Source organism: Jaculus jaculus, chromosome 5 (genome assembly GCF_020740685.1).
Source record: "Jaculus jaculus isolate mJacJac1 chromosome 5, mJacJac1.mat.Y.cur, whole genome shotgun sequence".
In the NCBI taxonomy this organism is placed as follows: domain Eukaryota; kingdom Metazoa; phylum Chordata; class Mammalia; order Rodentia; family Dipodidae; genus Jaculus; species Jaculus jaculus.
Window position 1 is genome coordinate 23,437,812 of NC_059106.1, and position 13,386 is coordinate 23,451,197.

The window sequence follows — 13,386 nt, forward strand, 5'->3', positions numbered from 1 at the left end:
TGCAGACCTACAGTTCCTCTGGGATTTAAAAATAAGGCCCAAAGGACAGCTCGGTCAATAAACGCTTTGCTTTATAAGCATCAGGACCTGAGTCAGATCCTCAGAACCCACATAAAAAATAATGCCACAGTGCTTGCTAAGTGGAGACAGGAAGATCTATAGAGCTTGCTTTCCAGCCAGTGTAGCTTACCCAGTGAGCTTCAGGCCCTGTCTTAAAAGAAAAGGTGGACAGAGCTGGAAAGATGGCTTAGCAGTTAAGGCACTTGCCTGCAAAGCCAAAGGAGCCAGGTTCGATTCCCCAGAACCCATGTAAGCCATATGCACAAGGTGGCGCATGAGTCTGGAGTTTGTTTGCAGTGGTTGGAGGCCCTGGTGTGACCATTTTCTCTCTCTCTCTCTCTCTCGCCCTCTTTTTCTCTCTCAAATAAATAAATAAAAATAAAAGGTGGACAGCATTCGTGAGGAACTGCACCAAGATTGTCTTCCGGATTCTGCATACATGTACACACATGTTCATGCCTTCCTGTGTACCCCTCTCCAGGGCCCAGGGCCCTCTCCAGAACACAAAGAGCTTTTAGCAGTATTTTTTCAAACTTCCCAAGTACTTGGAAAAGGCAGCCAGATGCAAGACCCCCCAACCTAGGGTTCCTCTAAAACTATTTCCTGTGCTCCCTTCACAACCCCCAGCCCCACTCAGCTGTCCCTGGCCGCACTTTAACCCCCACCTCACCCCCAGGACTTGAGTTCAGTGACATATTCTAGGTCATAAAAGGACACCGAGAACCATTACGTAGACCCACAGGGCTGTACTGTGGAAGTCTAGGGTAGGAGCAGCCAACCCGACTAAGGCAAGGATCAGCCCGTGAGCACACTCCTGCCTCTCCCTCCCCCACTGCTCCATCAGGGGCAGACAGTCAGGGACCACCTGCTCGCTGGCCTCTGAATATACTGTGATTTATATTCCTAGCACCTTCCAGTGCCCAACTTTCCAGACTCTCTGCCCCCAAGGGCTGCTCACTGGTTCCATGTGCTCCTCTGGCTCCCAGCTCATGGGGGTGGGGACAGCCACTCACCAGGATGGAGAGGATCACAGGCCCTCGAATGACCCACCAGATGGAAGCATTGGCGTTGATGTCCCAGCACCTGTGGGAGGGAGGGGGGCAGGGAGGGACTGTCAGGCATCATTAAGAGAAGGGAGCTACTCTGAGCAGCAGATGTGTTCTCTGGGATAACTCTTGGTAGGAAGGACCCGCGTTTATGGCCCTGGGTTCCTACAGCAATATGCCCAGCGCCTTCTGCCACCACTCAGGAGCACTGCTGGGGCAGAACAAGTGGCCACCTGGGCATGCCTGGGAATCTCAGAGCTGGGAAGCCCTTGGCTACCAAGGCTAGCTGTCGTTGGGGTCACTGGAGCACACAATGACAAACTCAGTCGCCGCCGGCACAGGCCAGACAGATGACATCAGTGAGTGAAGTGTCGGGATGGCTGGTGTGAGAAGTCGGGATCCATGACATCCGGAGCAGGGGACACCTGGCCAAGGCAGCAACAGCTCTGCCCCAGTTGATTTCTGTCACGAGGCAAAATGCTAAGTAGAACTTTCCATTTTTTCTAGAGAGGCTGAAAATCCAGATTTGTTTAATTATTTATTTAGAGTTCCATGCTGCTCAGACTTGCCTCATACCAGGGCTCAAGCAATCTTCCTGTCTCCACTTCCTATGAGGTGATTCTACAGGCAGACACCATTGCAACAAACTAACACATACACACACACGACTCTTGGTTTTCTTACACGAGTTATTATATATTGGGTGGGGGGAACTTGAACTCATTTTGTAGATAAGGCTGGTCATACATAGCCGATCCTCCCACCTCTACCTCCTAAATGGTAGGATACCATGCCTGGTTCCAAACTTTTGTAAAAACTGAGTTCACACAATCAGTAAATTTTATTTGAAGGAATTAATTGGGTCTGAATTTGAACTAAGACACAGGTTGAGTTTTATCCAAGCCAATCTACTTATTGGCCAAGTTGTGCCATTCTACTCTGAGAAGTGGCCTTGCGCACCCAGCAGTCCCCGCTCTTCCCACCCGCCCCTGCTCAGTGCCTCACTCACCCACAGAACAAGCCTAGAGGGGCTCGTGTGGTGGTTTGAATCAGGTGCCCCCAACAAACTCATATATTCTGAATACGGATTCCCTAGCTGATGGCAATTTTGGGGGGGGGGGTAAGGCCTTGCTGGAACAGGTGTGTTGTGGGATGGGCTTAGGGATGGTATAACCAGCTCCCCCTTGCCAGAGTTGGGCTCACTCTCTTGCTGCTGTCTTCCACCTGCTGTGGCGGAGGCTCATGTCCAGCCTCGGCTCAGGCCACATTTCCCCTGCCACCATGAAGCTTCCCCGCCTCCTGACCGTAAGCCAAAATAAAAATTTTCCCTCCCACCAGCTAGCTGCCTTTGGTCAGGTGCTTTGTGACAGCAATGAGACGGTGAGCACAATAACTGGGGAGATGCCTCAGTGGCCAAAGCATTTGCCTCACCAGCGGGACCTGAGTTTGAGCCTCAGCATCCACATAAAAACGCTGGGCACGGTGCCAGGTACCTGTTCTCGTTTTGCCAGGCAGGTCAAAACAGGAGGATCCCTGCTGCTCCCTGGCCAGCTAGTCTATCCTAATTCATGAGCCTCAGACCAATGAGAAACCCTGCCTCAAAAGAAGTGGGCCACATTTAAGTAATAACAATTGGGGTTGTCCTCTGGCCTGCACCAGCTCACATACATGCATGTGCACATGCACTGTGCACATATGTGTGCCATGCAGACACAAGCATACATATCCACATGCACACCACACACACACACACACACACACACACACACACACACACACACACAGAGTTGTTTTTATTTGAGGTTGGCTGAACTAATGGTGGCAGAACCAGCAGTCAAAGGTGCTGGCTTTACGCTCTTGTTACCTCTTTCCCGCAGCTTACCCAACATCCTCCAGAAGGTGCCTGCAGAGAGCCCACGAAGCAACAAAAATGGCTGGTGAACCTGAAGGTTTAAAAAGAGGGGGAGGGGCAGAGTAGAGAGGACTCGTTCTCCAAAATACACCACAGGGAATAGGCAAGCAGTTACACCTGGCCCACGACGAAACGGGTGACAAGATCCGGTTGCAGACCTGCTTTAAGGGTACTGGGCATGCCTTGGGAACAGAGACAGAATCATCAGATGGACATTAAAGCCCTTGAGGTGATGAGGTGAATGTCCCAGGTAATCCTGGGAACCTGGGACACAGACCAGAAGCTGGCTGCAGAGGAAAGAAGGGTGAGGACCCCGAAAGGCTCATGGAGGAAATCAGGGAGCTCCTTGCTTAAACTGGGAAATGCCTGGCTGAGTAAGGTGGGAAGAGGAATCATTTGATATATATATATACATCAGGAGAGTGCCCATTCTCTCACTCTCTCTATCTGCCTCTTTCTCTCTTGCTCTGTAAATATATATATATAAAACCAGATGCACAAAGTGGCACATGCATCTACAGTCCAGTTGCAGTGGCTTGAGGCCCTGGCACACTCATTCTCTCTGCCTCTCTGTCTCTGTCTCTGTCTCTGTCTCTCTCTCTCTCTCTCCCTCTCTCTCTCTCCCTCTGCTTGCAAATAAATAAATAAACTATGAAATAAAGTAATAGTTTGATAAACCTCAGTCATATAATACTTAATGTAGGTTATCATCGCCATACTTGTATAAAAATGTGTTTGGGGCTACAGAAGAGAAACGCCTACAAATTTAAAAGACGCCTTTAATCCTAGCACTTAGAAGGTAGAAAGAGGATCTCCGGGAGTTCGAGGCCAGCCTGAGACTGCGTAGTGAATTCCAGATCAGCCTGGGCTACAGTGAGACCCTACTTCAAAATACTAAAACAAAACAAAAAGATAGATGCAAAAATATTACCTGGCTTCAAATTGAGCTTAACACATGTATTTCTATTCCCCCTGAAGTCTCTCCACTATAACAGTAAAGAAATGGAATTGGGAGTGTAGGTCAGTGGTAGAGGCCCCAGGTTCCATCCCCAACAATACAAGTAAAAGAAAAAGGAGAGAAGAAATGGTATATGTCCGTAAGCACAAAGGTCGAGCAGGAAGTCTGGAGGGGACAAGAGATGATAACGCATGTTGGAACATGGAGACTAAGTCAGGGGAAGTGTGGCTGACATCCTAGAGAGAAGAAAGCGGAAATATAATGCCGTATGGGGCAATGCTGCTGGCAAAGTCCCTAAGGATGCCCTGGGGTGTGGTCTTCTGAGGCAGAAGGCTGTGAGGTTCAGATGCTGTGTGGTTTGGAAATGTGGATCAGATGTAGGTGAGTGGGGCAAGGGAGATGGCTCAGTTGGCCAAAGTGCTTGCTGCACAGGCACGAGGATCTGAGCGTGGATCCCCAGAACCCACATAAGCTGGATGTGGCAGCATGCACCTGTAATCCAGGCCTTCCCACACAAGACGGGAGGAGGAGACAGGAGAACCCCCAGTTGCTTCCCTGCCGAAAGCCCAGAGGAAGGTGAAGACAGGCTACTGAGGTGGTCCTCTGACCTGCACACATGCACCATGGCATGCACAGACCTGCTCTCACACACATGTGCACACAGACACATGTGCATACACACACACACACACACACACACACACACACACACACACTTTTTTTTAAAGAACTATATTAGCACCCCAGATGGCCAGTCCTACCCTTAGGAATAGAGCTTATTCTCTAGAGAAAGTAAACCAGGAGAGCTTGAGACTGAGCTTGAGGCAGGAGCAGGGGCTCCCTGAGCACAGGAAGGAAGTGGTGGTCCCCATCCGTCCGCCCCGCCCCATCACCACTTGCCAGTATGTGGATACTGAACACCTGCCATGTGGCCAGTGAGACATGGTATGAGTATGAGATAATGCCCAAATTTTGAAGATTTTGATACCAATAAAGCAATGCATGCACGTCATTCACAATCTTCACGTAGATTTCACACTGAAATGTTACTAATTTATTTTTATTGAATTAAATATTATTCACGTAGGTTTCACTATAGGTTTGTTTATTTTGGGATTTTATTATTTTGTGTTTGTGCAGTGCTAAGAATCAAGCCCAGGGCCCTGTCACTAGTCTAGCATGGTGCTAGTGAGCTACAGCTCCGACCTGTTTCCTTTGTAATCTTTTGTAATTCTGAGATGGGATAACACTAATTGCCTGTACTAGCATTGAACTCATTTCCACTATAGGCTACATATACCTTAAACTTGTGATTCTCCTGTCTCAGCATGGTGGGCCACTGAGCCCAGCTATTTTGTAGGAGAAAATATTTGTAGAACTAGAAAGATAGCTCAGTTAACAAAATGCTTGTCCTTCATGCATGAAGACCTGAATTCTATCCCTAGGACTCATGTAAAAATAGAGTCTAGACCCACAGTCCCCGTGGGGATAACTGGCATCCCTAAAGAGGAAGGTCCCTTTGGAGGGGGGAGAACAGGGATGAGGGTAAGGTCGGTACAAACATGTGCTGTTTACACACTAAGAATGTACGTAACTAATAAAGAAAAAAGTGGTTATAAAAAATAGAATCTGGGGCTGGAGAGATGGCTTAGCAGCTAAGCACTTGCCTGTGAAGCCAAAGGACCCCGGTTTGAGGCTCGATTCTCCAGGACCCACATTAGCCAGATGCAGAGGGGGCACATGAGTCTGGAGTTCGTTTGCAGTGGCTGGAGGCCCTGGTGCGCCCATTCTCTCTCTCTCTATCTGCCTCTTTCTCTCTCGCTCTGTCTCTCTCAAGTAAATAAATGAAAATGATCAAAAAAAATAAAAATTTAAATTAAAAAATCTGGAGTGGTGGTGGACATTTATACTGCCAGTGCCTAGGGAAGCAGAAACAGGTGGATCCTGAGGACTCACTGGTCACTCAATATAGCTTATTTGGGTGAGTTCCAGGCCAGTGAGAGACCTTGTCTCAAAATAGGTTAGGTGGTGTTTAAGGTACAATGCTTCAAGTTGTCCTCTGGCCTCCACATACACACGTACCCAGGGGCACATGTATCTATCCATATACACAAATGTTCCTGCACACGCACAAACACCCATACATGAACCCACCTCCCACACATGCACATGTAAAACAAGTTAGAATGAGATCTCATATTGCCAGGTTGGCCCTAAACTCTGGGCTTACGCCATCCTCCTGCCCCAGCCTCCCAGGTAGCTGGGCTTCGGAGGGCCACCACCACACCCAGCCTGCTTAAATTCTACATGTGGCTCACATGCTGATTCTAATGGATTTGCTTGTCTATACACTGTACGCTAAGAGCCCTGGCCCCGACACTGCATTTTCAGAACTCTAGTAGCCAAGGTTTACTCCCACTTCAGCCCTTTTCCTCCACCCCAGGCACGGCATGAAAGGATTATTTTCTGGAGGAACTGAACAGGACAGACGAAAGGCCTAGAAGTAGTTTGCATGTGGGAGGCTTGACACAGTGACCACTTCCAGGCCAGTCTCCCTCTTTTTACTGATTCTGGAGCTTTCAGGCTCCAGCGTCTCAGATCTCTGCTTCCTTATGAGACTGCAGTTCCGGGCACATTTGGCCACACCCAGATGTTTGATATGGGATCTGGAGATTTGAACATTCTCAGGCTCTCATGCTTGCATAGGAATCACATATAACCACTGAGAAATTTCTTCAGTCCTTGGAGTGATTCCTTCTTAATGATGAACAGACAGCCAAGGTCACAGACATCTGACTATACAAAAAAAAAAAAAAAAAAACTAGAAACAAAATAATCAAAGAAGAAGGAGTCAGAAAAAAACAGACCATGCAGGAAGCAGAAAGAACTTGAAATAAACAGCTAGGGAATATCATCTGAGAGATGGAAAAGGTTGTATCTACAACACGTAGCAGGATGCTGTGGCCAGGAGCATTCCCAAAACATGGAAGAGGGCAGAGAAGTTGAATATGCTATTTCCAAAATAAACAGTTCAATAGACAGAAGATAAAGTCTAGGAATCTTCCAGAAAGCAGAACAAACAAACAACAGTGGAATGCATAGTAGAGAATTGGAAAGTTACATGATTCCAGGGCATGTCCATCCTGACTAAAAGGAGTTTCAACACAGAGGATAAAAATAGGACGGAAAGACATGATCCCGCAGTTAAGACAGAGACATGTTCAAGAAACAAGGGCAAGGACATGAGTTGGACATGGTGGCACGCGTCTGTAATCCCAGCACTGGAGAGGCTGAGGCAGGATTGTATATCTATGACCAACTTGGCTTAGTGAGACCTTGTCTTAAAAAATAAAAAAAAACTGAAGAAAGACTGGGAGATGATTCAGTACATAAGGTGATTGATTGCCAGGCAAGCATGAAGACCTGAGTTCAGATCCCCGACACTCACGTAAAATGCTGGGTGGGGTGGTATACACCTGTAATCCCAGTGTTGGGGAGGTGGAGGCAGGCATATCCCTGAGATAAGCTGGCCAGCACACTCAGGCAAAGCAGTGAGGTCCAGATCAGTGAGAGCTCCTCATAAAAATAAGATAGAAAATTGGAGCTGGAGAGATGGCTCAGCTGTGAAAGGCACTTGTTTGCAAAGCCTGATATCCTGGGTTTGATTACCCAGTACCCATGCAAAGTCAAATGCACAAAGCGGCACATGCATCTAGAGTTTGTTTGCAGAGGCCCTGGTGTGCCCATTTATAGTCCTTCTCTCTCACACACATACATTAAAAAATAGAAGAGTGATAGAGGAAGACACCCACTGTTGACCTCTGAAATCCACATGCACATGCACACAAGTCTACGTGCATCCACACATACATATACTCCTTCATGCATATGAACACACATGCAGAGGTAGAAGGAATGTTATGAGTTCAAAGCCAGCCTGGGATGACATAGCAAATTCCATGTCAGCCTGGGCTGGAGTGAGAGCCTGCCTCAAAAAAAAAAAAAAAAAAAAAAAGGTCAGAAATTTGGAGGAATAGCTGGGGTCAGACCTTGAGGTTTGGTGGCCTATCCCCACTTCCTATTTTCTATCTTGCTTCCTGCCTCTGGCTACAATGTGATAACCTGACCTGTCATACATTCCCCACCATAATGGACCATATTCCCTAAAACTGTAAGTCAAAACAAACCCTTTCTTCCTTAAATTGCTTCTGGTCAAGTATTTGTTCACAGAAATGGGAAAGTACTAAGTACTCTTACCTTCTGAGCTCTTTCCTCCACCCCCTTATTTAATTATTTTTATTTATTTGAAAGAGAGAGAGAGGTAGAGGCAGATAGAATGGGCATGCCAAGGCCTTCAGCCACTGCAAACAAACTCTAGACACATGCACCATCTTTTACATCTGGCTTACATGGGTCCTGGGGAATCAAACCTGGGTCCTCTGGCTTTGCAGGCAAGTGCCTTAACAGCTAAGCCATCTCTCCAGCCAGCCTGCACCCTTTTTTTTTTTTAATAATATTTATTTGCACACAGAGAGACAGAGAAGAGAGAAAGAAACAGAGAGAAAAGGAGAATGGACATAGCAGGACCTCCAGCCACCACAAACAAATTCCAGATTCATGCACCATTTTGTGCATCTCAGCCTGCACCCTTTTTAAGAGAGTCTCACTATGTAGTACAGGCTGCCCTAGAACTTCCAGCCTTCCAAATGATGGCACCCAAGCATGCAGCACTTGGCCAGCCCTCGCCTTTCATATGAGTGAGCCAGTGAAAGGTACAAGCACAACACAGCACTTCCTACAACCCCAGATGCCAAAACACAAGCCTTGAGAAGTCTGGGGGGAAAAAAATTGCAGCCTGATGTTGTAGGCCCAAGTAAATGAAAGAAGTGAATGTGGAATAAAGATGTTATCAGCTATGCAATGCAGAAAAAGAAGAAGGAAGAGGAAGAGGAGAAGAGGAAGAAGGAGAGAAGAAGAACAAGGAAAAAACAGCCAGGCATGGTGGCACACGCCTTTAATCCCAGCACTCAGGAGGCAGAGGTAGGAGGATTGCCATGAGTTCAAGGCCACCCTGAGACTGCATAGTGAATTCCAGGTCAGCCTGGGGTACAGCGAGACCCTACTTCAAAAAAACTGGAAAAAAAAAAAAAGTAAAAAACATCAACAACAAAAAGAATATGATCCTTCCAGGACCTTTTTATTAGACAGGTCCTGGAGGGTATGCTCTAATGCAGTGAGAGAATGAACAAAGAATTCAAGAAATACAAGAAGCAGAATGTGGGGAGGTGGCTCATTCTGATAAAAGTGCTTGTTGCACAAGTACAAAGATGAGAGTTTGAGTACTCAACACCCACGTAAATGCCAAGTGGGTGTGCCACCTATAATCCAGTTCTTGAGAGGCAGACACAGGGGATCCCTGTAGGTACACTAGCTAAATCAACAAGCTCTGAGTTCAGGTAAGAGACCACACCTCAGTAAACAAAGGGGAGAGTGTGTGAGAAGGACACCTGACATCAACTTCTGTCCTTCACACGCGTGTGTACATGTGCATACGTGTGTGGCTAATGCACATATATGCACACAGAATTTGTGGAGGAAGTCAGAAGAATTACTCCAGTGAAGGTGTCAGGAGCTGGGCATGTTAGAGAACAACAGCCCCTAACAAGCAGGGAGAGAGGAAAAGTATATCCAGGTCTAGCCAGACTCATGGGGGATGACATTTTTGGGAACAGGATTTTTACAGATGTAGTTAGTTAAACTGAAATCATATGGAACCAGGGTGAGCCCCAACCCTAATAATATAGGTGGCCTCCTTATAAGAAGGCAATGAGAGGCAGGGAGAGCAAGATGTTCATATGTAGAGAGACACGGGAGTGGTGTGGCTATAAGCCACAAAGGGCAAGGAACCACGAGAAGCTAGGAGAGCCTCCTGAAGAGACACCTTGACTTCAGAATTCTCGCTCTCAGACTGGCCTTGAACTCAATGTGTAGCCAAGGTTGATCCTGAACTTCCGATCCGGTGTTTACACACACACACCTGTGGTGCTGGGACTCGAATCCAGGACTTCATGCACGCTAGGCAAGTGCTTTCCCAACTCAGCCATATCTGCAGCCCTAATTCTTACGCTTTTGTTATTTCTAAACACAAGGAAGTGCTCAGTGATGCAGATTCAATTAGGATCCTTATGTTATAGATGAAGAAACTATCCAGCAGCTGACATGTGGAGCTTTGAAACGAAAATTGTTTGCTTTTGGCAGAGTCATAAATAAGACCCTGGTCCCTTCTGAGGTTGCTGGCATCTACAGACATTTTCACAGCCTTACAAATCCCTGCTGGTAGAGGGTCATGTGCGAAACAGGCTGAGGTTCAAGAGTCGGAGCGCACAGTCTGGTCTGCCAGCCCAGGGCGCCTCCCTGCTGGTGTGATGACGGGGCGGGGACCCCAGCACATTAAGGACTTGGATAAGCAGCAAAGTCAGCATGGGGAATTTCTGGCAGGAACACTTCTTAATCAAAAGCCCCAAGGAGAAGCCAAGTGAAGCTGGAGGCTGGGACCTGTGACTATCTCTGTAAACCTGTGATTTACTCACAGGAGCACAGTTCCCTACCTAGAACCCAATGGATGGCTTTCATGTATGTTCATCAAATGAACAAAAGGTGGGGTGGGTGGGTAGATGGATAGATGGATGGATGGTAGATGGATGGATGGATCAATGGGTGGATGAATGGACAAAAGGGTGAGTGGATGGGCTAACAGATGAATTTGGTAAATGGATGGATAGAAGGGTAGATGGGTGGGCGGATGGGTGAATGGGCTGATGGATGGATGGAGAGAGAGAGAATTAAAAGCCAAGTCTTAGCCAGGTGTGGTGGCGCACGCCTTTAATCCCAGCACTCAGGAGGCAGACGTAGGAGGATCACCACACATTCTAGGCCACCCTGAGAATAGAGTGGATTCCAGGTCAGCCTGGGATAGAGTGAAACTCTATCTCAATAAAATAAAATAAAATAAAATGAAAGAGTCTTTCTGACTCTCAACTCAGTGTTCTGTTCTACACTCGCACAGGGGCCACGCCACAGAGAGACATACCCCATCCGAGGACCACGAAGCCCTGCAGGCACTTCCTTTCGGAGAAGAAGGAGATGACCAGGACTGTGTGAAGGTAGAGGCCTTCCACCAGCAGCCACGCATAGTTGGCCAGGATGCAATACTGGAAGAAGATCATGACCACCTTGCAGCCCACCTGAACAGAGAGAGACAGTTGAACCAGAGCTGGGTGGCTATGGGCTTACCTCTGGTGAGTCCCAAACAAAGCAACACAGTGCTATGGGGGGGACCAGAAGCAAGGCCACAGAGTGACGGTCTCCTAAAGCCTTCCTCAGTCAGGAGATCAAATCCATACAAGTCTCTAGATTCTAAAGATTAAAAGTCCTCAGGATCAATACGGTCACTCAAACTAGCCATTCCAGGAGCAGGAAATTGGTTGAAATTGTGGAAGTGGCCTCCGGGCTTGGGGAGGAAGATACTCCCTCAATTGGAAGACTGACAGATACTGACCAATGCTGGCTGAGGCTGGAGTTGAGTTGGTAGAGTGCTTGCCTAGTGTGGTGGTTTGATTCAGATGTCCCCCATAAACTTAGGTATTCTGAATGCTAGTCTCCCCAGCTGATGACAATTGGAAATTAAAGCCTCCTGAAGGCAGCGTAGTGTTGGGGCGGGCTTACGGGTGTCATAGCCATTTTCCTCATGCCAGTGTTTGGCACACTCTCCTGTTGGCCAGGGGCTGATGTCCACCCTCTGCTCATGCCATCATTTTCCTTGTCATCATGGAGCTTCCCCTCCAGCCTGTAAGCTAAAATAAACCTCTTTTTTTCCCACCAACTGCTCTTGGTTGGGTGATTTCTACTAGCAATGTGAACCTAACTGCAACAGTAAAGTGGTACCAAGCGTGGGGTTGCTGCTAGACACCTGACTGTGTGTGGCTTTGGCCTTTTTGAGCTGATTTTCAAGAGGAATGTGGAAATATTTGAAACCTTGGCCTAAGAGACACCTTGCAATGCTGTAAATACAGCTTCTGGTCTTTTGGCTTATGAGGGTGACAAGGAGCTTTGTCTGGACTGGGTTAGATGCCGTTTGTGTGAGAAGCTTGCTGTTATGCCCATGTCCTGAGAAGTTGTGCAGGGTTGCAGTGCTTAGAAACAAACTGGTGTGAGCAGAGGGATATGGCACAAAAATGAAATCTTTGGGCCAAAACTGCTGCCTTTTCAGCTGAAATTGAGAGATTACAACCATTGAGATTGGCCAGCTGATCTTCATAGGGACAACAGGAAGAATGAAGACTCTTTTGAAGGGGTCTGAGTGCTCAAGGAGTGTCCTGTTCTTCAAAATCTGCCTTATTCCCCTCTGGTTTAACAAATTGGCACTCTACCTGGTATTATGGAGTAAAAGAAATGCAGGAAAGAGAGGATCATTGAGTTTGCAATATAGCCTTGTGTTTTGGAAATGGCAATGGGTAGTGTGAAGCAGGTTTGCTGGATGCCTGCATGGAGACCTAATGGAGCCATGAGCATGAACCATGGATGGGAATGGAGACCCAGTGGAGATGCCAGGACCATGAGATGGCTGCTAAGAAAAGCTGTCGGCCCCGATAAGTTTTCCAGGACTGTGAGTAGCCTAGCTGGGGGTGAGGGGTGGGGGGTGGGATTGAAACTCCAGAGACTTGTTGCTGGTTAGAATTATCAGATGTGGAGATTTGTCACTGGCTAGAGTTGTTGGACTTGGAGCTACAGAGTTTGGTGTTTGTCCTGTTTAAATCTTGTATTGCTTGAGTATTTCTTTGCTCTGCCCAATGCCATTTTTTGCAGTGTGAATGTTTATTCTGTGCCATTATGGTTTTTTTGAGGTTATTTTTTGGTATTATGGCTCAGTTAAAAGAACTTGGATTATGAGGATGTCTGAACATCATTAGGATTGATAAAAACTATGGGAACTTTTAAAGTTGGAAGAATGCATTGCATTTTAAATCATAGATGGTTATCAGTTTATGGGGGCCAGGGGTGGAATGTAGTGGTGTCCCCCATAAATTTAGGTGTTCTGAATGCTAGTCTCCCCAGCTGATAGAAATCGGAAATTAAAGCTTCCTGGAGGCAGCATATTGTTGGGGGTGGGCTTATGGGCTTTATAGCCAGTTTCCCCTTGCCAGTGTTTGGCACACTCTCCTGTTGCTATTGTCCACCTTATGTTGGCCAGGAGGTGATGTCCACCCTCTGCTCATGCCATCATTTTCCCTGCCATCGTGGAGCTTCCTCCTCAAGCCTGTAAGCCAAAATAAACCTCTTTTTCCCACAAGCTGCTTTTGGTTGGGTGATTCCTACCAGCAACATGAACCTGTAGCAAGCACAAATCCCTT

The 13,386-nt window shown here is 47.2% G+C and overlaps 1 protein-coding gene across 2 annotated transcripts in view; it reads right to left on the bottom strand.

Moving 5' to 3' along the window:
* The window catches only part of Sctr (secretin receptor), a 73,523-nt gene that overhangs the window by 15,789 nt on the left and 44,348 nt on the right, over nucleotides 1-13,386 (bottom strand). For both annotated transcript variants that reach the window (XM_045151080.1, XM_045151079.1), the window contains exons 7-9: nucleotides 11,067-11,220; nucleotides 2,989-3,049; nucleotides 1,074-1,143 (exon numbers count right to left, since the gene is read on the bottom strand). In XM_045151080.1, coding sequence (XP_045007015.1) covers nucleotides 1,074-1,143; nucleotides 2,989-3,049; nucleotides 11,067-11,220 — 285 coding nt within the window. The remainder of the gene's footprint in view (nucleotides 1-1,073; nucleotides 1,144-2,988; nucleotides 3,050-11,066; nucleotides 11,221-13,386) is intronic.